Source organism: Onychomys torridus, chromosome 10 (assembly GCF_903995425.1).
Source record: "Onychomys torridus chromosome 10, mOncTor1.1, whole genome shotgun sequence".
Taxonomy (NCBI): Eukaryota; Metazoa; Chordata; class Mammalia; order Rodentia; family Cricetidae; genus Onychomys; species Onychomys torridus.
The window spans coordinates 24,122,827-24,146,644 of record NC_050452.1 but is presented as its reverse complement, the minus strand read 5'-3'; the positions used below and the strand labels follow the sequence as shown (position 1 = coordinate 24,146,644).

Below are 23,818 nucleotides of genomic sequence, written 5' to 3'. Positions count from 1 at the left end.
CCTTGTAACACCTTTGGTCCTGGAGTTATTGTATTAGCATACCTTATCAAGCATACGTCTAGATAACTATATGGTATTTGCAGACACAGTAACAGAACCTTCCCAATTCTTTACTGTATGAGATATGCGGATACGGTGTATTTTATTGTATCCTACTTCATTTTTTAGCTGTTGGCTACAATCTATCACTCACTGATTTAGTGACATATTGATTAGTGTGTAGCTATTCGGTCTTAGACGCTTCGGATGTCTTGGGGAGACAGATCAGCTTGGGGTGTGCTCTTTCGGACTGAGTCTCAACCTCGGCAGTGCATGAAAACTACCTAAGTACTACTGGAAATGCAGCTCTCCAGACATGTAGATGTATTTGCACTCAGCATCTACGCGTATTCGGAAATATCTGTTAACACTTCTGCCCAGAAAGCATATAAAAGCGAGTGAATACTTACAGAGCTGAGAACCACTAAGCTCAGGAGTTATGTGACAGCCTGGGGAGGAGCCCAGGCGGGGGCAGAGAGCATTGCGTGTGGCACCTGCGGTGTCAGGCACGTCCCGGTGCCTAAGCCCTCGCCTAGCAGACACCAGCGCCACGGGGCCCGGTGACAGTGGCCGAGTAACTGACCGTGCGCCAGCGAGTTCTCAGGCGCGGGCCCGCGGCGCGGACCACAAGCGCCCCACAGTGCCCCGCGGCGCGCACGCGCAGACCGCCGCTCCCGGCGTGCAGCGCTGCGGCCCAGGCGGCCGCCTCAGGCAGCCCCGCGGGGCCGGCCGGGCCCGAGCAGCGGGAGCATGGCGCTGAAACGGATCCAGAAGGTAAGAGTGGCGGACACGGGATCCTCCCGCCCTTCCACTCCGCGGGCTGCCGCAGCGACTAGAAACCCGCAGCTGAGGCGCGGCGGGGCGCGTAGACGCCTGCCCCGCGCGAGGCGGAACCGCCGCCGGCGCGGCTTCGGGAGGTGGGTGCGTGCGCCGAGCGGGCGGCGCGCGGGGGCGGGGTCACGCGACCGTGTCACGTGCGCGCGCAGCTGCGGGCTGGCGTTTAGGGAGGCGTGGGAATGCCTAACGCGGTCACTGGCCAGTGAGGATGAGCCGCTGTAGGTAACGACAGTCTTGTCTTCATCCAGTAACCTAGAATTTGGGAAATGCATCGCAGAAAAATAAAATAAAACCCCGTTCTGTTCCCTCTCACCACCCGTTATCATTTGTAAACAATCTAACATCTCTACTTTTCGTTCTTTTCCTGTTCCTGAAAAAAATTTTGTTGTAATTCTGGTTTGGTTTGTTTTTCGAGACAGCGTCTCTATGCAGTCCTAACAAGCCTGGAACTCGCTCTGTCGACCAGGCCAACCTTGAACTCACAGAGTTGCCTCTACCTCCAGAGAACTGGGAATAAATGTGCGGTACTTTGTGATGCACATTTTCACATAGCATTAAAAGTTCTAATTTTCTATACTGCAAATTAATATTTACAACCCTTTTTTTTTTCCCTCTCTAGACAGGGTTTCTCTGTGTAGCTTTGCGCCTTTCCTGGAACTCACTCTGTAGCCCAGGCTGGCCTCGAACTCTCAGAGATCCGCCTGCCTCTGCCTCCCAAGTGCTGGGATTAAAGGCGTGTGCCACCACCGCCCGGAGAGATGGCTCAGCTGTTAAAGGCTAGGCTCACAACCAAAAATACAACCCTTTTTTAAAAAGATGTATTTACCTTGCCAGGCCCCAGCACTCGGGAGGCAGAGGCAGGTGGATCTCTGTACGTTTGAGACCATACTGGTCTACAGAGCGAGATCCAGGACAGCCAGGGCTTCAGAGAGAAACCCTGTCTAGAAAAACAAACAAAAACCCAACCAAACAAAAGATGTATTTATTTTTAGTTTATGTGTATTGGTGTTTTGCTTGCAAAACACTGTATAAATAATAAATAAATAAATAAATAAATAAATAAATCTTTAAAAAAAGAAAAGCTGAACCTTTAATCCCAGCACTTGGGAGGCAAAGCCAGGCAGATCTCTGTGAGTTGGAGGCCCACCTGGTCTACAGAGCAAGATCCAGGATAGGCACCAAAACTACACGGAGAAACCCTGTCTCGAAAAACCAAAAAGAAAAGAGAGAGGGAGAGAGAGAGGAAGGAAGGAAAGAAGGAAGGAAGGACAGAAGGACATCTGATCCCCAGGAACTGGAGTATGAACAGTATGAACCATTTGGGTGCTGGGAATCAAACCTGTATCCTCTGTAAGAGTAACCAGTGCTATCTCCTGCTCTCATTTCCCCCTCCTGAAGAATTAACCCCAACTATTATTAGGGTTAATGACAGTCTAGCTGGCTTCTTTGAACTGATTGGGGTCATCAGGTGTGGCAGTTGGGTTACCTTTCCAGTGGCCCTGTCTGGGGGACCCTGAAGTACACTCATGGTCCCATTGTACAGCTGTCAGATGTAGTGAGGAAAGGAAATTCTTGACTGGTGCCTGGAAAGAAACATGAGGGAGAGATGAAACTAGAGCCCTTTGGGCAGAGAAGATGATTCTGTTCCCCAAGATCAGGCATGAGCCAGAATAACATCTTAGGGTTCTAGACAGACATCCAAGAAGACAAAACAGAGGTCATTTCAAAATGTCCAAAGTCTATTAGAATTCCTTGGTAGACTCATGAGAATGGGCATTCTAATATTAGGCACTCCCTCCTGTTTTTTCTCTCTGGTCTCTAGGGCTTGACTCCACCATGGTGATAGCAGGATGTGCTTTTAGACAGTTTGATAGCTGCTGGACTGGCTAGGCTCACAGTGTGGCGTTCCCCTCTCTGGTGTGTTAGCCGGGGCTTTCTAGAGGAGCAGAACTGTAGGATGGGAACATATCCATGGGACTCAGTAGAGTGACTTACAGCTGTGGTCTGGCTAGTCCAACAGTGACTGTCTCCGTGTGGAAAAGTGAAGAATCTGGTGGTGGTTTTAATCACCAGGCTGGATGTCTCAGCTGGTCTTCAGTCTCTTGGAATCCCACAGAAGTAGGTTTTACCACCAGCAAAGGATTGCAGGATAGATGAGCTTGCCAGCAAGAGTGAGGTCAAGCAGGAAAACAGTAAAAGCCTTCTTCTCCCATGTCCTTTCATGTGGGCTGCCACCAGATGGTGTGGCCAGCATGGGTCTTCCCACCTCACATCATCCAGTCAAGAAAATCTCTCACGGGTGTGTCCAGCTGCTTGCATTTTAATTGATTCCAGATATAGTCAAATTGACAACCAAGGTTAGCCATCATAGGTGGCTTCACAAGTTGTAGCCAGGAACTCCAAAAGATGTCATCTGGATCTCAGTTTGATCTTTCTTTGGTTCCTATATACAAACTGTTGCTCACCTTGAACTCTATATTTTTACTTTGTTCCTATGTCTGTGTATCTTTGTGTATGTCTATGCCACGTGTGTAAGGATGCCCTTGGAGGCCAGAAGAGGGTGTTGGATCCCCTGGAGTTAGAGTTATGATAGTTATAAGCCCCTTGAAGTGGGTGCTGGGGTCAGAACTCTGGTCTTCTGGTGCTGAGCCATCTCCCTAGTCCGTCACTATGAACTCTTTACCATTTTGTATCCACGTCTATAAGTAGGCTCCTGCCTGGCCTTCCTTCCAACTGTCTCTGAAGGACTCACGCCAGCAGAATTAGTCATAGCTAGACGACCAGTGTATAAAGGCAGCTCCCTAGCCATATAGCAACCCAACTCCTCTCTTGTATTCTAGGAACTGACTGACTTACAGAGGGATCCTCCTGCTCAGTGTTCTGCAGGACCTGTAGGTGATGACTGTAAGTACTTTTCCAGAAGATTTCAGAAGGCTTGCAACCAAAGCCTCCAGTGTTGTCAAGGACCAGACTTCGTTCCCACTCTCCTCAGCTGAGCAGTTTTTAAGAAATCTAATTGTTTTCTTTCACATGCTTACAATTGCTTTTTGAAGCTGGCCTGGAATACATCATTGCAGCCCAGATTGACCTCAGACTGTTAATTTATCTGTCCTATCTTCCAGATTGCTGGGGCTGTAAGTGTGTGCCCCCTTGTCTAGTGCGGACCACTCTTTCTTCTCTTTGTTTTCTTTGTTTTCCGTTTGTTTGTTTTGTTGTTTTTGAAGCTCAAGGACATTATCCCTTTATTAGAATTTGAGAACAATAACAGCAGGACAGCCGAGCTGTAACTGTCACCAGTTGTAAGGAGGAGATTTGGAGGAGAGAAATAGTTGCCTATTACGTTAGAGTTCATGAAAGGTGTGGTCAGCAGGGGAGCTCAGCCTCTGTATGAAGTTGGAAACGGCTCTTCAGAAACATGGTGAGAAAGTCCAGAGAAGAGGCAGTTCAAGCACGCTTGGGATTTTGGCCAGTATTCAAAAACACAGAAAGGAAGGAAGGGCCGGGTGGTGGTGGTGCACGTCTTTGATCCCAGCATTCGGGCGGCAGAACCAAGTGGATCTCTGTGAGTTCGAGGCCAGCCTGGTCTACAGAGCGAGATCTAGGACAGGCACCAAAACTACACAGAGAAACCCTGTCTTGAAAAACCAAAAAAATAAAAAAAAGAAAGGAAGGAAGGGAAAAGTTTTAGAACTCAATAAAGTGGGCAGGCTAAGCAGTGAAGATCTATCTGTAAGCTACTGCTGGAGTTGCTTTTTCTGGGGGCTCATGAGCTCACCGCAGTGTGACTGGTCAGGTTACATTCCAAATGGAGCCTGCAGGGTCAGAAGTCATTCTTTTTTACTGAGTCATAAGGAAGACAGGTTGTCCCAGTTCAGACATGGGCTCCTAGTACAATGGTCTCTGGCCGGTTGAAGAGGATTGTCCCTGTGAGCATGCTGGCAGGAGACTGGCAAGGGCTGTGGTAGCTGCCACACACCTCTGCCAAGAGGAGAGAGCATGAGGAACTGTTCTCCACCTCTGTGCTCCTCCATAAGCAGACTAGAGAAGCAGCTCTGGCCAGACCTCTGCTACCCATTACAGCAGGCTGCCTGGAGGCTGAGTCACCCACCATGAAGGTTTCCAAGCCCTTGTTCTGCTCACATCTCACTTTAACTTGTGGGCTGTTGGGGCTCTGGACAGTCCTCCTCACTGTACGGTGACCGAGGTCACAATAACTGTACAGTGACGGAAGACTGTAAGGAAGGGTGGAATCTTCCATACAGCAAAGCATTGAAGAGTGGGGTCTAATCCAGTGGGGACAACCTATGATAGCTAATCCGGATTAGATCTCTATAGAAACAAACCTCAGCCTTCCCTGGAAGAAATTCTAGATTAGATTGAGGTGAGAAGATCTACCCTAAATGTGGGGGTTACCATGCCATGGGTGGGAGTCCTAGAATAAATGAGAAGAAAGCTAGCTAAGCATCAGCATTGGTCTCTCTGTGCTTCCTGACTGTGGAGGCTGCCTGGAGCGCCTGCTGCTGTGACTTCTCTGCCATAATGGACTGAACCCCAGAACTGTGGGCTACAGCAAGCCCCTCCCTCCTTAGGTTGCTTTTCTCAGGTGTTCTGTTGCAGCGATGTGGACAGTAGCTAATGCAGCCCCAGTGCCAGCCTGTCAGGTGAATGGATAGAGTGTGGACCCGGTTGGATTCCCAGCACTCACATGATGGCTCACAGCCACCCCGAACTCCAAGTCCAGCCTCTTCTGGGCTCTGCAGGCAACAGACGCCGCACATGGTACTCATACATATATCCAGGCAAAACAATCACACAGAAAATTAAAGTAAATCTTACAAAAAGAATGTTAATACAAGCTGGAGAGATGGCTCAGAGGTTAAGAACACTGACTGCTCTTCCAGAGGTCCTGAGTTCAATCCCCAGCAACCACACAGTGGCTCATTAACCATCTATAACAAGATCTGGTGCCCTCTTCTGGCGGGCAGTGATACATGCAGACAGAACACTATATATAATAAATAAACCTTAAAAAAAAAAGAATATTAATGCATATAATGCCACTGGATTATACAATTAAAAGTTGTATAATGGTCAGGCATAGTGATGTATACCAGTAATTCAAGCACTCGGAAGGTTGAACTAAGAAATTCAAGTTCCAGGCTAGCCTGGGTTACATAGTAAACTTTGTTTCAAAGCTTAAGACACAAAGCTAGGCAGTGGTGGCACATGCCTTTAATCCCAGCACTCAGGAGGCAGAGGCAGGTAGATCTCTGAGTTCAAGGCCACCCTGGTCTATAGAGTAAATTCCAAGACAACCAGGGCTACACAGAGAAACCCTGTCTTGAAAAATCAAATAAGTAAATAAGTAAATCCCATGCACACAAAGCTATTTATACAAATTGTGTAGGTGTGTGCATGTGGGGGCCAGAGATGTTTCCCACTTTATTTTTTAATTATTTTATTATTTTATATATACTTTATTATTTTATTTGCATGTATGTCTATTCACAACAGTTCAAAAACCAGAAGAGGACATTAGCTACCCTGGAACTGGAGTTATAAGCAGTTGTGAGCTGCCATGTGGGTGCTGGGAATTGCACCTGGGTGCTCTGGAAGAGCACCCACTGCTCTTAACACCAGTCTGTTTCTCCAGCCCCTTCATCTTATTTTTTGAGACAGGGTCTTTCACTGAACCTGGAACTCACCTTTTTGGCTTGACTGGCTGGTTAACTACCTAGCCCCTAAGATGCACCTATCTACACACACACATTTCTCTCTCTCTCTCTCTCTCTCTCTCTCTCTCTCTCTCTCTCTCTGTCATCTCCCTGGCCCCATAATTTTTTTTTTAGACCATATAGGTAGCCTTAAATTTTGAGCCTCTTGTAAATGATTATTTTTATGTTATGTATGTTTTACTATTACTTTATAAGAACTTTTTTTAGGACTGGAGAGTTGATTCAGTCAGTACATAAGGATCTGTGTTTGATACACATACCAACACTGAAGTACATACCTGTAATCCTAGTACCATTGAGATAGCTGATGGGTAAAAGTGTGTGCCTTGCAAACCTGGCAACCTGAATTGATCCCCAGAGTGCATGTAAAAGTGGAAGGAGAGAACTGACCCCACAGAATACTGTCCTCTGACTTCCACATGCACACCATGGCACATGAGCAGCCCTACACAGACATCATATACACAATAAGAATAAATAAGAATTTAAGAACCAGATAATTAGCATGAGATGGAATTAAAACAGTCAAAAGCAGGCCGGGTGGTGGTGGCGCACGCCTGTAATCCCAGCACTCGGGAGGCAGAGGCAGGTGGATCTCTGTGAGTTCTAGGCCAGCCTGGGCTACAGAGTGAGTTCCAGGACAGCCTCCAAAGCTACAGAGAAACCCTGTCTCAAAAAATCGGAAAAACAAAAACAAAAACAAACAAACAAAAAAGCAGTCAAAAGCAAGAGAAGTGATACTTTCAAGCCAGAGTGACTCAGCAGGTGGAGGCATTTGCTGCTCACATCTGATGACCTGAGTTCAGTCCCCAGAACTCAGAGATGAAAGGAAGGAGGGGACTCCACAGAGTCATCGTCTGACCTCTGTATGTGCACTGTGGCACCACACACAACAACAATGGTTTAAAATGCTTTAAAGAAGTGATATTTCACTAGCTCAGGCAACTATAAGTGAGCATTTGATTGAAATATTGAGGAAGATCTGTGAGCTGCTTGGCTGCCTTTCTGCAGCCAAGGAAAAAGTTTCAGAAGCTTCTCTTTAGTCCTTGTGTTCAAAACATGAGTGTTGTCCTTGTCCTGCTGCCATGGACCAACAAATGACGGGAAAACCAGGACAGGTCCAGGCCTTAGACCTTGCCCACCTTCAGTACCTGTCATGGATTTATATGAGATGAATCCTCTTGAGAAGAAGACCTCTAAAAACTCAGAAGCCCATCCCCCCACCCCATGAGTGAGAAGACAGCTTCTACAGAGCCTCTGGAGTCCACTGCCCTGAGGTGATCTGCAGCCTTGGATGTGGCTATTTGGGGCATTCAGGGCAGCCTTGACGAGCACACACACAGGAGCTGCTCTGGGCACAGGCAGAGCAGTGAAGACAGCCCAAGGTCCTGGAGAGAACAGGAGGGTTGGTAACAAAGTCTGGCTGCTGAAGAGCAGGAACTTGAGAAGAACAGGCAGGCTCTGTCTTGACTTGTCATCGGGTCCTCAGAACACTGGCTGGGCCACTGTGGGCATGAGGTGAGGGACCAAGAGGCCCCACAGCCTGAGAAAAAATCTCCAAAAGGGCTTCAAAATGAATCAAGGGAAAAACTAGGGAACAGAAAAGATTGTCAACAGTAACATATAGATTGGCAAAAGACTAGCTATGATGTAATTCTTGCAAAGAGAGCACTGGATTGTAGTTATACCTGTGCAGTTAATTAGTCATGAGGCTAGAGAAAGGGCTCACCAGTTAAGAGCACTTGCTGCTCTTTCAGACAGCCTGATTCCAGTTCCCAACACCCATGTTGCATCCGCAACTGTCTTCAACTCCAGTTCCAGAGGATCCAACACTGTTACAGCCTTCTCAGTACCAGGCACATACATGGCACACATACATACATGCAGGCAAAATGCCCATACACATCAAATAAAAATAAATCTTGAAAGGAAAAAAAAAAAGAATTAGTCTTAAGCAAACAAGATCTGAGATCTTTGAGCCCGGTCTCTGAGAGATGCTCATCAGTCATGTCATGGTGGAGCCTTACATTGCTGACCTGGTAAGCATTCCCGATGGGCAGTGACTGTGTCCAGGAAATTTAATTTGGATCTATGTCACTTCAGTAACTATAACCCTGGATCCAGTAGCAGCTTCCAGGGATCCCTGGGAGTCCTGGTGAGTTATGGAGCTTGAGAGTGCTTTTCAGCCAGGTGGCAATGGCGCACGCCTTTAATCCCAGCACTGGGGAGGCAGAGGCAGATGGACCTCTGTGAGTTCTAGGCCAGCATGATCTACAGAATGAGGACAGCCAGGACTACACAGAGAAACCCTGTCTGAGAGAAAGAGAGAGAGAGAGAGAGAGCGCTTTTCAAAGCCCCAAACTTGTAGTCAGTGTCAGAAATGAGGCGGTTCTGTGTGGACCTTGTGCACTGAGCTTAGCAGCACCCTCTTAGTAGAACAGACACCTTCACTGAGGAGTCCCTTCCATGCCTTCTCTTTTGCCTTGCAGTGTTCCACTGGCAGGCCACCATCATGGGCCCGGTAAGTAGTGCTGCTGCGGGCACGCACGACTTTAGTTTGTTTCTTGTACTTCATGATTCCTGCAGGCACTGATTTCTTCCTCTGCCTTGGCCTTCCAGAACGACAGTCCTTACCAAGGAGGTGTTTTTTTCCTGACCATCCACTTCCCTACAGATTATCCGTTCAAGCCCCCAAAGGTGAGCTGCCAACTCTCATAATGTTTTGATAAAAGGACAGCTTATAATGACCCTCTATGTCACAGGTAAAGAGCTGTAATTGTACCTCTTCCAATGCGATTCCATTCCAGATCAGTGGTTACAACCTGCTGGGACATTAAACTGCAGATATTCACGATTAGTCCTTGTCTTAGGGTCTCTCTTGCCGTAATAAAATGTCATGACCAATCACCTGGGAGAAGAAAAGGTTCATTTCATCTTACAACTCTTAGGTTATACTCCATCAGCAAGGAATGTCAGGGAAGAAACTCAAGCAGGAACCTGGAAACGGGACATGTGCAGAGACTATGGAGGAGTGCTACTTACTGGCCTGGCTTCTCGTGACTTGCTAGCCTGTTTTCCTATAGAAGCCAGGGCCCAGGATGGCACCATCCACAGTGAGCTGGGTCTTCCTGCACCAATCATGGATCAAGAAAATGCCCTACAGCCAGGTGGTGGTGGTGGTACATGCCTTTAATCCCAGCACTCTGTTGCAAAGGCAGGCAGATATCTGAGTTCAAGGCCAGCCTGGTCTATAGAGTGAGTTCCAGGACAGCCAGAGCCACATAGTAACACTTTTTCTTGATAAACAAACAAATTCTTTTTCATCCCAGTCACCCAGACTAAAGTAAAGTAGCTAAGCAAAGAGTGAGAGTGAATTTTATCTGGCTGTTTCTCCTGGGACTGCTTCCTCGACATAACCATAATTAAGCTGGTTTTAGCGCAGATATTTGGGTTTGGGGGTTCTACAACCCTGCTTGTTATTCTTCACAGCACAGTGCTTAGGAAAGTTGGCATCAGTCCCCATGTTCAAAATGAGAATCCAGCAGGAAATGGGCTGACCCAGGCAGGTATCCCAGCGTGCAGGGAAACATGGTGGGCACGCTGGGCAAATGCAGCAGTGGGCGGGACATATCATGCAGGCATGGCAGTGGCAGTGGACATTCATTCACGGCCCAGTCACTACATCCACACGGAAATGGTTTATTATAATAGAGAGACAGAGAGAAAGAGAGAAGAGAGAGGAAGAGAGAGAGGGTGTAAGTTTTGCAGTTCTGGGAGAGAAGTATCCTGACCACTTGGGGAGTCAGGAGATGGCTGGAGCTGCAGTGAGACAGCAGCCCTGGAGGGTGAGGTGTCCCGGATTCCTGGAGCCGCTTAGGACAGCTCTGCCCTGGACGGGAAGTTACCCTGACTGGTCGGGAGAGTCAGGCTGGAGCTGCTGGGACAGACAGGAAGGGTATCCTGACTGTTCAGGAGTCAGGCTATACCTGGTGTGGTAGGGGATGGTCTCCCCGCAGGATCTAGTAATCCTGCCCCTTTCCTGCAGAGCCGCTGCAGCTGAGCTTTGCTCAGTCTCCACTTAAGGGGGCTTCCCAGCAGAGCTCTGCTTCTCCGGCCTAAGATGTTCTTTTGTTTCACTCTGCAAAAGGGGGAAACCCTACAAAAATGAGAAAAGTTACTTTTTCAGCTCTCCCTTGCTCTATCCACTGAGGGACATTTCAGCAAGGTTCTTCTGTTCAGCTCCCCCTTGCTCAGTCCACTATGGGACGTCCCAGCAAGGTTCTTCTGTTCAGCTCCCCCTTGCTCAGTCCACTATAGGACGTCCCAGCAAGGTTCTTCTGTTCAGCTCCCCCTTGCTCAGTCCACTGTGGGACGTCCCAGCAAGGTTCTTCTGTGCACTATGGGACACTACTTCTAAGGCCAGGGCACATTTCTTTCACTGACTCTGATTCTAGGGACCAAGAGGGTTACTTGGCACTGGTTTCAGAGTCAGGGCACGTTTCCTTGGTTCTGGGTTTGGGGATAAAGTGTTCATTTCTCTGGCTCAGGTCCCAAACCCAGGCTGTTTTTCTTTCCCTGGTTGTGGGCCCGAGGGCCAGGGTGCTACTTTCCTGCTCTATGATTGGTTGGTTTCACAAGTCAGTTGGCCAGGGGTAGAGATGGTCCTGATTTCAGAGCCAAACTGTGTTTCTTTCACTGGCCTTACTTATACTTTTGACACTAATTCTAAGGCCAGGTCATATTTCTTTCACTGACTCTGATTCCAGGGACCAAGAGTGTTTCTTTGGCACTGGTTTCAGAGTCAGGGCATGTTTACTTGGTTCTGGATTTGGGGATAAAGTGTTCATTTCTCTGGCTCACGTCCCAAACCCAGGCTGTGTTTCTTTCCCTGGTTCTGGGCTCCAGGGTCAGGGTGGGTTTCTTTAGCCCCTTTCCCTACAGAGGAGGTCAAAGGTGCACACCTCATGGGAGGAAAGGCAGAAGAGAGAGAGGAAGGGGAAGGGTTTTTCCTTAAAATGAGGCTTTTACATGAGGACAGGGTGGCCCCAAGGAGTGGGTCAGAATACTAACATTGGTTTCCAAGGGGCGGATCAGAATATTAATATTCTTCCATTTTGATTATTATAAAAAGATGAGTTATGGGGTTGGGGATTTAGCTCAGTGGTAGAGTGCTTGCCTAGCAAGTGCAAGGCCCTGGGTTCAATCCTCAGCTCAAAAAAAAAAAAAAAAAAAAAAAAAGATGAGTTATGGATAGCAAATGGGGGAACAAGGGCGCTGAATTCCCAAGACTGCTTCAAGCTGACAAGGGGTGAAGTGGGGAGGGGGAGCCGGGAGTCAGGTGCAGCGGGAGGCGGGAGTGGAGAAGCATTGTTGGCTGTCATCATGGAGAACTCAGGCATGAAGATCTCAGGTGTCTGTTCCTGGAAGTTAGGAGAAAAAATAGGTTAGTAACATTGGCCTTATGAGCTGGGCTAGCCTTGGGAAGAGTGATAACTGCCAGAAAAAATGGAACAGAGAAGTGCCCTGGTTGTACAGAAGAGGCAAGGGTGAATGAGTGAGACATGGGAGCGAATGAATATGCCCCTTTATTGGGACATCTTGGAAAACCAGGTTCCCGTTACTGGGAGGTGCCCGCCTGAGCCTGGAGAGGTGGCACTGGCAGTGAATTGAGAGATGATGTGTTCTTTAGGAGTACAGGAACCATTTCTCTGGAGGTGGGGTGCGTCCATCCCAGCTGGCATCCTCAGAGCTGGTGCCAGCTGCTGTGGGGGATGGCGTATCTGGGGAGCCCCTTGGCCCAGGCAGGAGGAAGGAAACTGCAAAATATGCTAAAAAAAATTGGTAAGGTCAAAAATGGGCTCTGGAGACGTAGTTTTCATCAGGCCTGATTTCTTAATATAGTAGCAAAACTTTTCCCAGGAGCCTGTAGTATCTGTAAGACAGCTGAAATAGATTTTTATCATAGCAAAAGGGTTAAAAATTCATTTAAGGTACTTAAGAACTCTTTGTAGTCAATGTTTTATCAGTTTATCAAAGCTGCATTTATCAATATTAAAACTTTGAACCTCTGGAGTTATATCTGAAACCGGTCTATCCTGTACCATGAAGTCTGTGAATGAGGCATACCTGTCTTATAACAGGAAACTTATTAATGAGCTACCAAGGTGCTTGTAATCTTGGGATTAGGGCAGTTAAACTGATAGCCTTGTCATCAAATATCGTCAGATCTGAGAAGGATAAATTTAAGAAGTAAGACAGCTTCCCAGCTACCTAGGCAGCAATCCCAAGTCTGTCCATGGTCATTGAGGGAACAGAAGCCCCAAAGGCAGCACTTGATCAGCTGATAAGTGCAGAAGATCTGACAGATTTTTTTCCTATGGAGTAGAAATCTGGGGAGGTCATTCTACTTGTCTTGGCAGAGAGGACAATCAATCCCTATGCTCCTCTTATTCACAGTCTGGACAGGATCTCAGCTTTTTGCTGTATGGCCAGCCTTGCCATGAGCTTCCAGGTGGAAGTTCTTCTGCGGCCATCCATCTTCTTGGAGGAGATACAGGATGCTGCCAGAAGCTGACATGTCTATCATCAAAAGCTTTTGTATTAAATGTCATATTCTCAGATCTCTACAGGTGTTTGATGACTGGGGGAACTAAATCTGTTAAAAGTATAAATTAAATTAACTTTGAAACCATATATAAATTAAATCTGAATATACAGGTTTCCCATTTGGTCACAGCCCAATGAAGTTAGCAAGGACAGGGAGGTTCACATTCTTAAGCCTGAATAGATCCTGAGTAAGGAGAGATATTCTCTAAGCCGTTGGCAGTGATATCTGAATCCACCACCATTTTTAATGCCCTATAGCCTCTGATCCCTGAGTACAGCCAGACTACAATCCTGAATGACTTATATAGAAATAATTATTTCTTAAACTGTCTCCTTAGAAGGCAAAGAAGAGTGACAGGGGAAGATCCCAAGGCTGAAAACAGGAGAAAAGGGGCTTGTGAGTCAGAGTGCAGCCCAACTCCGAGAAAGGGAAAAAGACCCTCTTGGTGGACTCTGTGTCAGGGGTTCCATCCTTTTGTTTGTTTGTTTGTTTTTCGAGACAGGGTTTCTCTGTGTAGCTTTGCACCTTTCCTGGAACTCACTCCATAGCCCAAGCTGGCCTGGAACTCACAGAGATCTGCCTGCCTCTGCCTCCCTCCCAAGTGCTGGGATTAATGGTCTGTGCCACCACCGCCCGGCAGGGATCTCATCCTTAACCTAGCCCTCCAGCCTGTCCTGGGAACAGGGAGCACAGGATGACATATTCTCCATAGCTGCTTCAAGCAGAAATGGGGCGCAGGTGGTCAGGACTCTAGCTAGTTAAAGATAAGAAGGGAACCCAGGCATATGGTCATCTGGCCTAACTGTAGAGACAGGAAATAATTACGTTTGGCTGGACTGGTCCACATCAGCCCTTAGCAGCACCATGGCGTCTCACGGGTTGAAGTCAGTAGCCAATGCCTGGATATGTCAGTCATCCAGAAGGAAGCCCACTGAAACAGACACAGACTAGAGACAAGAGTTAAAATGTATGAATTTATTCGGAACCTCTTGGCCCATGGTTTTAGTAATTGGGAAAGGAGACCAGGAGGGAGAGAAATGCCATCCTCAGGAACAGACGGGTGAGGAAACTGAAAACTCATTTGCCTGGAGCTTGTTTGACCTCTGTGAAGTGGGTCTTATAAAGGAAATAAAAGTTTCAGATAAATTAGTATTATCAATCAATACTGAACTCCATATTGTAGAAGAGCAGATAGTGGGTATCTGCAAAACATAGAAGTAGACTCATACCCTTGAGTCCTAGCAGAATTTTAGGTTTGTGTTAAAAGGTATGTATAACTGGTATTTATATCCTGAATCACTTCCTAAAAATTGCTCCCAAGAAAAGGTTCAAGATCTCTCAAATGTCTTCTTACAATATAAAAAGTGAAGTACATGGCATTTTATAAAGATTTAAGATTACTATTGTTATATTATCCCAGCATAGGAGTGTGCTGCCCCTGCCCACAAGTGAGTCAGGCAATGAAATGGGCTGGCAAGTATCACCAGCATGTGGGGGGATAGGTCTCCAGGCCCTACCCATTTGAGCCTGAGAGCAAGTCAGAATCCTAACCCCTTGGAAATTGGTCAGAATACTAACAGTGCTTCTCCTGGGGTGCCCGCCTAGGCCCCCTAGGAGCTGGGGTATGTGCACTGCTGGCAGCTCAGCAGAAGCTACTCTTCACTTGGATCGTTTCCAGATTTCCTTGTGGCTTATCTGACTGAATATCTTATTTTCACAGGTTGCTTTCACTACCAAAATCTATCACCCCAATATCAACAGCAATGGCAGCATCTGCCTGGACATCCTGAGGTCACAGTGGTCCCCAGCATTGACTGTGTCCAAAGGTAGAGACTGACATGTTCTCAGCATGTCCGTCTCATGTACTTTTACCCCTTTGCTGGCTAGTGTACATGGAAGCTCGGGAGGAACAGACGGCTTCCCCAGATCACAGAGCCCTGCCCCACCCTGTGCCACCTGGCTCTCCACCCTGTAAGGAGACAGCATGTAAAGCACAGCACCTATGTCCTAGTAGTTCTCAGCATCGGTTGCCATGTGATGCTCAAAACTGCCAAAGGGGTTCAAGAAGACAACTTGCATTTTTCACCTAAAAGTCAAAAGGCAGATATTCAACTTTTCTCTTCCTTCCTTCATTGATCCAAGGAGGACCAACACAGACTGAGTCGTCTCTGAGAGGACAGACACAGGAGCTGATCTCAAGCGTCTGTTAAGGCATTCTCCCTTCCCCAAAACAAGTGATAATGAGCTTGCAGTGAGTGAGATTAAGAGTTCAGTTTAGCTGGGGGTGGTGACGCACCTCTGATCCCAGCACTTGGGAGGCAGAGACAGGCAGATCTCTGTGAGTTCAAGGCCAGCCTGGTCTACAGGACAGCTAGGACTATACAATGAAATCCTGTCTCAAAAAAACAAAGCAATCTAATCTAAACTAGGCTACATAGAAGTATAGGTGCTCCTGAACTAAGATTGAGATGGGTATGGGTAGGTGGGACAACAAAAGCCATGGCCCCCATGTAAGTGGGACATAAGGCAAAGCAAATGGCAGAGCTTTGGGCATTGGGAGAGGCACCAGACTTTGTGGGACAACTGGCAGGGTGGCCTTTGGAAGGCTAGAAAAGGCCTGCAGAGGTGGATATGGTAGTCCAGGACAGAGCCACTACCTCTGTCCTGGGCAGGGTCACAGTATACTCTGTCCGACTAATGCATCTAGGAAACGGGCCAACATTCCGTCAAAATGTCTCTTCTCTGGGTTGTACCTCAGGTAGGCAGCCTTCGCAGCCACCAGAGTCTGCCAGCCCCCAGGGCCGGTGGCCTCTTAGGCAAGGAGTCAGAAAAGAGGGCGGAGAGGAAAGTTCAGCAAGGGGCACTTGAGAAAGGACAGGCAGCCCTGAGTGGATGGAGAGAGGTCCACAGCCTCAAGTGGCAGGCTTTCAGAACATTGGAACTGAGTCTCTTCATTAAAGGAACCCACCCTTCCCATAGGTAGCTTTACCTGTAGGAAACTGTTGTCAGGACTTCAGACTCACTGAAGTAAGTTTGTTTTGAGTCATGGTAGATTTAAGGCAAAGCACAAATACAGCTCTCACAGTTTCACCTGCTCCTTGGCAAGCCCTGGTAAATGACTTCTTTTGTTCAAGGCCTTTGGCGCTGTCTCCAACACAGGAGAGCACGGAAGCAGGAAGATGCATTGGCTTTGCACTCCTGGTTCAGATCTCACTCTAACTTGAGTATTCTGAATCCGTCTTCTTACTTGTAAACAAAGACTTCTGGGGCACCACAGATATGTGGTATGGGCACAGCCTGGGGGTTTGGGGAGAGTGCGAGAGCTAAGACTTCGGGGCTTCCAGGAAGTAGGGAGGTAAAGGCCAGGACCACAAAGAGGAGGGAGGTGTCCTAGACCAGTGTGCTGGCGCTACACTGTGGTGCGCATCGTGCTGGTGTTTTAACAGCAGGTATCGTGACTTGAACATTCCACTGGAGTGTTGAGGGAGACAGTGCAGTGGAGGAGCTTCACTGGACCCACAGGTGACCCAGGCTCATGGCCTCTGCTGACTGACCCTTTCTTTTCTTCTAGTTCTCTTGTCCATCTGCTCTCTGCTCTGCGACCCCAACCCTGATGACCCGCTGGTGCCAGAAATAGCCCACACCTACAAGGCCGACAGAGAGAAGTATGCGTCCTCTTTGGGTTGGCTTTGTGTGCGGCTATCCAGGTTCCCACGGACATCTTCCTGCCCAAGCCAAGCCCATGTATGCAGTGGTGTGCCCTGGGCACAGCCTCCTGGCTCTTCCTGACACATCCTTTGACTCAGAGGGAGAAGGAATAAAAGCACTTTGCCCTCCTGGATAGCTCACCAGCTACCACTGCCCAATCCTAAAATAGTGTCAAGCCCTGACCTGAGGACAGCTAAGTCAGTGGTCAGCCAGCAAAGGACTGAAGAATATAACGAGAAAATTCTGAATTAAATTAGAAGGTTTCTGACAGAAAATAAGGGGGTTATCTGCTTGGAAATGCCCAGAATGAGGAGGCTGAACCAGTCAAGGTGGGCGGCACTGCCAAGGTTAGTTTGCTGGTGAAGATTAGACATGCAAAGTGTGTGGCTGTGTGATCAGCAGACGCAGCCCTCACTGCCAGCTGTTTACACACTAATTTCCAGACCCAGAATCCTAAGACTCCCTCCCTTGGCCAGGCACTAGAGCATATGCAGGCATCACTAGCATGCGTCAGTCTCTGAGCAGGGTCAAGTGTGGCAGACCTACTGACAGCACAGCCCAGTGTGTGGCACTAGAGCCCCAACTTCTTTTTTTTTTTTTTTTCTCTTTTTTAAAATTTTATGTGTGTGGGTATTTTGCCTGTATACATGTCTCTGCACCACATGCATATGTGGTGCCCACAGAGGCAAGAAGATAGCATTGGCTGCCCTGGAACTGGAGTTCCAGAGGGCTGTGAGCTGCCATGGAGGTGCTGGGAATTGAACCTGGGTCCTCTAGAAAGAGTAGCCAGTGCTCTGTGGTTTATTTGTCTGATTTGGTTTTGGTTTTTCGACACAGAGTTTCAATTTCCAGCACCCACATGGCAGCTCACAACTGTCTGTAACTCCAGTTCCAGAGGATCTGGCACCTTCACACAAGACACGCAGGCAAAACACCAACACACATGAAATATTAATTTTTTGTTTTGTTTTTTTCGAGACAGGGTTTCTCTCTAGCTTTGGAGGCTGTCCTGTATCTCAATTTGTAGACCAGGCTGGCCTCGAACTCACAGAGATCTGCCTGCCTCAGCCTCCCGAGTGCTGGGATTACAGGCATGCGCCACCACTGCCCAGCCTAAATTAATTTTTATTTATTTTTTTAGCACTCCTGCTTTTATTTATTTTTTATTTTTATTTTTTACAACAGTGAAGATTTCACCTTTATTTTTCTATTATCAGCTTGATACAGTATAAATTCTTTTTTAAAAAAGATTTATTTATTTATTTATTTATTTTATTATTTTTTTTTTTTTATTATGTAGACAGTGTTCTGTCTGCATGTATGCCTGCGGGCCAGAAGAGGGCACCAGATCTCATTACAGATGGTTGTGAACCACCATGTGGGTGCTGGGAATTGAACTCAGGTCCTCTGGAAGAGCAGTCGGTGCTCTCAACCTCTGAGCCATTTCTCCAGCCCCTGTACAGTATAAATTCTTATCCTAATTGTGGAATGTTTCATTGAGGCTTGCGCAGTAATTGAGTAAAACCAAAACTTATTATAAACCACAGTCATCCTAGGGTCCCCCTTGCTATATAGCCTCCCTGGTTTTGTGGGTTGCAGTCTGATTGTTCTTTGCTTTATATCTAGAATCCAGTTATGAGTGAATACATACAGTGATTGTCCTTCTGGGTTTAGGTTATCTCACTTAGGATGATTTTTGTTTTTTTTAAAGATTTATTTATTTGTTATGTATACAGAAGAGGGCGTCAGATCTCATTACAGATGGTTGTGAGCCACCATGTGGTTGCTGGGAATTGAACTCAGGACTTCTAGAAGAGCAGCCAGTGCTCTTAACCTCTGAGCCATGTCTCCAGCCCTGGATGATTTTTGTTTTCTAGTTCCATCCATTTGCTTGCAAATTTCATGCTGTCATTGTTTTTCTCTGCTGAGTAGTACTCCATTGTGTATATGTACCACATTTTCTTCATTCTTTATTTGACAGGCACCTAAGTTGTTTCCAGGTGCTGGCTATTATGAATAATGCTGCTATGAACATAGTTAAGGATGTATCTTTGTGGTATGATTGATCATTCCTTGGGTATATAACCAAGAGTGGTATGGCTGGGTCTTGAGGTAGGTTGACTCCCAATTTTCTGAGAAACCACCATACTGATTTCCACAGTGGTTGTACAAGTTTGCACTCCCATCAACAGTGGAAGAGTGTTCCCCTTGCTTCGCATCCTCTCCAACATAGACTGTCCTTAGTGTTTTTGATCATAGCCATTCTGACAGGTGTAAGATGGTATCTCAGAGTCGTTTTGATTTGCATTTCTCTGATAATTAAGGATGTTGAGCATTTCTTTAAATGTCTTTCAGCCATTTGTGATACTTCTTTTGAGAATTCTCTGTTTAGCTCTTTAGCCCATTTTTTAATTGGATTGTTCAGTATTTTGATGTTGAATTTCTTGAGTTCTTTATATACTGTGGAGATCAGTCCTCTGTCAGATGTGAGGATGGTGAAGGTCTTTTCCCATTCTATAGGCTGTCTTTTTATCTCATTGACCATGTCTTTTGCCCTGCAAAAGCTTCTCAGTTTCAAGAGGTCCCATTTATTAATTGTTGTGCTCAGTGTTTGTGCTGCTGGTGTTACATTTAGGAAGTGATCTCCTGTGCCAATGCATTCAAGTGTACTTCCTACTTTCTCTTCTATCAGGTTCAGTATAACTGGATTTATGTTGAGGTCTTTGATCCACTTGGATTTGAGTTTTGTGCATGGTGACAGATATGGATCTATTTGCAGCCTTCTATACATTGACATCCAGTTATGCCAGCACCAATAAATTAATTTTTAAAAAATAGCAAAAAAGCTGGGCAGTAGTGGTGCACATCTTTAATCTCAGCACTCAGGAGACAGAGGCAGGTAGATCTCTGTGAGTTCAAGGCCAGCCTGGTCTACAGAATGAGTCCAGTACAGCCAGGGCTACAAAGAGAAACTATGTCTCAAAAAAGCAAACTAAATAAACAAAAATATTAGTAAGTCTTAGCTCATCAGTTAGTCTTGTCTGAAGAGATTAGGATAGAAAGGGTTTTTTTCAATATTTTTTTTCTTGAAGCCTTTATAAATCTGTTTTCCTTAATGAAGTTTCCCAGTACCAGTCAAAGTGAGTTTGAACTGACTGGATTTTAATGTTTTACTTGTTTGTTTTGTTGGTGTTAAGTTTGAGACAGGGTCTCACTGAGTAACCCTGTCTGGCCTTGAACTCGGAGATCTACCTACTTCTGTCTCTTGAGTGCTGGGATTGTATCGCACCACCATGCCTAGCTGAAGCTGTGTTTATTTATTTGTTTGTTTATTTTTTTAAGATGTATTTTAATGTATACAGTGTTCTGTCTGCATGTGTGCCTGCAGGCCAGAAGAGGGTGCCAGATCTCATTACAGATGGTTGTGAGCCACCATGTGGTTGCTGGGAATTGAACTCAGGACCCCTGGAAGAGCAATCAGTGTTCTTAACTTCTGAGCTATCTCTGAAGCCCTGAAGCTGTATTTATTTTAATATTTAGTGGGAGCTATTTTAGATAAAACAAAGTTTTTTTTCAGTATCCTCTAATTACACATTTCTAGTTTACTGTTGTATGTATGGCTTCAGTTCTCACTACAACATGAAGGCAAATGCACATACCTACAGAGCCCCCCTAGATACCAGGTGTGACCTGTGAGATTTACACAGGCTTGTCCAGTCCTCCCCTCAGCCCCACAAAGCAGATAGTGTTTTATGTTTCTTGGTAAACAGTCAAGGGATGTGATAAGTCATTCACAGAGAGGTGATCCAGCTACAGGGGTCATGTGGATTCACAGACTATGCCAGTGTTCTAGAGTTTGTGTGCCAGACAGCTGGAATATTCCAAGCTGAACTCTCGCCACATCTTGCATTCATACTGAAGGGCATAGGGGAGAAAAGATGAGGTTTGCATTAGTGCATGGTCCACCACAGGCAGTTAGGGAGGAGCGACAGGAAACACCAAGCTAACAGTTACCCCATCAGTCCCCATGCCTGCCCAGCACAGCTTTACGTTCTCTACTCCACATTGAAAGAATAACATTCCAAGTGAGGGTGTCGCTCCATCTGCTTTTTCTTCCAGATACAACAGACTAGCAAGAGAGTGGACGCAGAAATATGCTATGTAAGTGCCTCGAAGGCTCCATGGGAGACAGTGTCCAAGAGAAGCTTGCCAGGCAGAGTGGCCTTCCTGTGAAGCTCTGAGCTGTTGGCTAAGGCACTCACAGAACATCCTCCATTCACACTCATGTCGACCTTGCACTCTCTGGCTGCAGCGTGTTGGTGGTGCCACTCTCAGCCATTGTGGCCTTGATAGTATCACACCTTTGATGCCAAATCAGCAACCATCGTTATGATCTGCAGTCTTCCTGGTTACACTAGAGTTGGTCTGTGCCCAGCTTTTCTGCTTGTCTCTGGGGAATCAAGCCATGCATGCCTCCCCTACTTGTCCTCAAATGGTGCACTGGTCACTATGGCACTATACGGGGGCCCAGTCTGTTTCCTAACCACATACCCTTTGCCCTTAGAACACAGTGCAGTCCTGAGGGCCCAGGGCAGAGTGGGCCTTCTTCATACTGTCTGTGGGCCACAGAACCATGTCCTCAGGAGTCCGAGTGCATCCTGGAGGCTCCTGGGAATGGGAGCAGCATCGGGAAAGTGCTGCTCTCTCCCACCACCATCCTCTGTAGTGCTGTATGCTGCATTTCTCTCCTCACACTAGTCAGCAGCTGGGAAACATCAGGTTATGCAAAGCGTGTAACACCCCAAGAAGGAAGATGACATTGTCGACATGGAGAGATTGGGGGTTGTGCTTTCGTATGTGGTGAGGCTTTCCCCACTGGGAACGTAACATGAAGTTCAAGTATAAGCCATTCACAGATGGGGACATAAGGAAGGAGAGGGGCTTTAAATACAAATAAAAATGAAATCCCCTCAGAACTATGAATGACAATTGACACTTTTTTTCTCCTTTCAGAATAAACTTAACAGGTTCTCCAGAGATTTGATTAGGCTGTAAGTGCTTGGCTTCCTCTGGGCTTTCTGACAGAGCAAGGTTTGCTCTTACATCCGGGGCTTTGAGTGCGGCATCAGTGTGGGTGGAATGTGTTTTTTTGAAGAGAGTTGTGTTACATAGCTCAAGCTGGACTTGAATTCTGGTTCCTCCTGTCTCAGTCTTCTGAAAGTTGGGCTTATTAGCATCTGCCACCACAGCTACCTAAGAAAGAAGCTCTTAGAAAGGTCTTCAAAGTGGGAGGAGAGCTAAGGAGTTTCTCTAGCAGGCACTTTGTGTTAGGGGGTTGTTTTGTTTTGGGTAGATGAGCTCTCACAGTATAGTCCAGACTGGCTCAAAGCTAGAGATCTATCTATTCTCCCAGGTCTCCTAAGCTCTGAGAGATAACAGGTATCCATGACACCTAGCCTTAACTTAATCTTCTGAATTGGCTATAAAGCTGGTCTGTTCCCAGGGAGTAATGGTTGGTGAACCAGACAGGGAGAGAAGAGAAAAACTGTGCCACCCCAAGACCAGGTGAGGCCTATGAGGGCAAGGAGGAAGAAGTGCTGATCTAACCCTTGAGGATCAGCCAAGGGAGACTGGTTTGCTCTGAAAATAAGTAGGCAGGCATGGTGGGGAAGTGAAGTAAAGAGGTCCAAGGCCAGCCTCAGCCACATAAGACTCTAAAATGGAAAAGAAGTCAACCAATGCCAGTGAGAACAGGATTCTGAACTCATTCCCACCATTCGAGGGAAGTCCTGCATTTGCTGTCATTTAGGATCTCGCAGTCTTTGGGGCTCTTAGACTTGATTCCTTGCTTCTCACCCTGTTGAGAGTTGCTCTTTAAATTTCTGTTTCTGAAGTGTTCTGCAAGGCTGTTACCGCATTCTCTCTCACAAGCTGCAACACCGTGTGCTGTGTGAAGTTAGGTTCTTCAGCTCAGCGGAACACAGCACTTTGTAGATGATAATCCAGCCAGGAAAGGGACATAGTTTCACATCAGAGACAGGCAGACAGCAATGTCCTGGCCCAACATGGTGTGAGAGCTATGAGCATCTACATTTTAGTTGTTCAAGCTTAGTCGTTTATAACTCCAAGGAAATATTTCTACATCTAGAGTGTCGCCAAGCCCGTCCTCTGCTGGGGAATGAGTAGTAGCAAAAGTAAAGTTGGCCCTCTGATGTTACCAGTGCAAATTACTAACTGACTGCAAACAAAATGAGCTCATACCTGCCAGACCACACTTAGGCAAATCCCTTGGATTCTCTGCCACTGAGAAGGGAGCCCACCTATTTGTCATGCTCCCAGGGCTCTGGTCAACCTGGGGAATAGGCTTTTGGGAAAGCCTGATAAACCAGAGTGTGTATGGTCATGTGCCACTCATGTCCAGTCCTAGGTCAGTAACTGAACAGCAGATCCTGTAAAGCCAAATGTAGAAGAATGTGACCCACCCTCCCAGGACCATAAGTGATCAGAGAGGTGCATGGGTTTAAGTCAGGGATTCTCAACCTGTGGGTGGAGACCCTTTGGAGGTTGCACATCAGTTAATTACATTACCATTCGTAAGAGTAGCAAAATTACAGTTATGAAGTAGCAACAAAATAATTTCATGGTTGGGGTCACCACACCATGAGGAACTGTATTAAAGGGCTGCAGTGTTAGGAAGGTTGAGGACCACTGGTTTAAGTGACCTGTGAATAGCAAATGCCTGTTGGGGCTGAGGAGCTGGCTCAGTGGGAAAGAGCACTTTTTCACAAGCTTGAGGACCTGAGCTCAAACACCCAGGACCTGCTTAAAAGCTGGGTTTGGCCCTGTACATCTATAACTTCAGTACTATGGGGAGGCAGAGACAGGAGGATCA

The 23,818-nt window shown here is 46.7% G+C and overlaps 2 protein-coding genes across 5 annotated transcripts in view; one reads left to right on the top strand and one right to left on the bottom strand.

Annotated features, from left to right (window-relative positions):
* The window catches only part of LOC118592182 (up-regulator of cell proliferation), a 51,398-nt gene extending 50,439 nt beyond the window's left edge, over positions 1 to 959 (bottom strand). Inside the window, exon 1 of the mRNA XM_036200984.1 lies at positions 450 to 959. The gene's annotated coding sequence lies outside the window, so the exon portion shown is untranslated. The remainder of the gene's footprint in view (positions 1 to 449) is intronic.
* Positions 691 to 21,963, top strand: Ube2d4 (ubiquitin conjugating enzyme E2 D4 (putative)). 4 transcript variants are annotated; one of them, XM_036200992.1, is made up of 7 exons: positions 691 to 813; positions 3,717 to 3,780; positions 9,101 to 9,132; positions 9,231 to 9,308; positions 14,939 to 15,044; positions 16,790 to 16,883; positions 21,046 to 21,963. In XM_036200992.1, exons 1-7 carry the CDS (start codon positions 790 to 792, stop codon positions 21,089 to 21,091), a joined length of 444 nt encoding a protein of 147 aa, XP_036056885.1. In that variant the 5' UTR covers positions 691 to 789; the 3' UTR covers positions 21,092 to 21,963. The 4 variants fall into 4 exon arrangements, with proteins under 4 accessions (XP_036056885.1, XP_036056882.1, XP_036056883.1 ...); XM_036200989.1 differs by lacking the exon at positions 21,046 to 21,963 and adding an exon at positions 15,361 to 15,469 and having other exon boundaries at positions 714 to 813; positions 16,790 to 16,853; XM_036200990.1 differs by lacking the exon at positions 21,046 to 21,963 and adding an exon at positions 15,361 to 15,429 and having other exon boundaries at positions 714 to 813; positions 16,790 to 16,810.
* Positions 21,964 to 23,818: the final 1,855 nt, after the last annotated feature.

Excerpts from the sequence above, each read along its gene's own strand:
- Ube2d4 (XM_036200992.1), top strand. The coding sequence starts at position 790 with ATGGCGCTGAAACGGATCCAGAAG. Across the intron at positions 9,309-14,938 it reads ATCCGTTCAAGCCCCCAAAG|GTTGCTTTCACTACCAAAAT; the intron begins GTGAGCTGCCAA and ends TTATTTTCACAG. Across the intron at positions 16,884-21,045 it reads TACAAGGCCGACAGAGAGAA|ATACAACAGACTAGCAAGAG; the intron begins GTATGCGTCCTC and ends TTTTTCTTCCAG.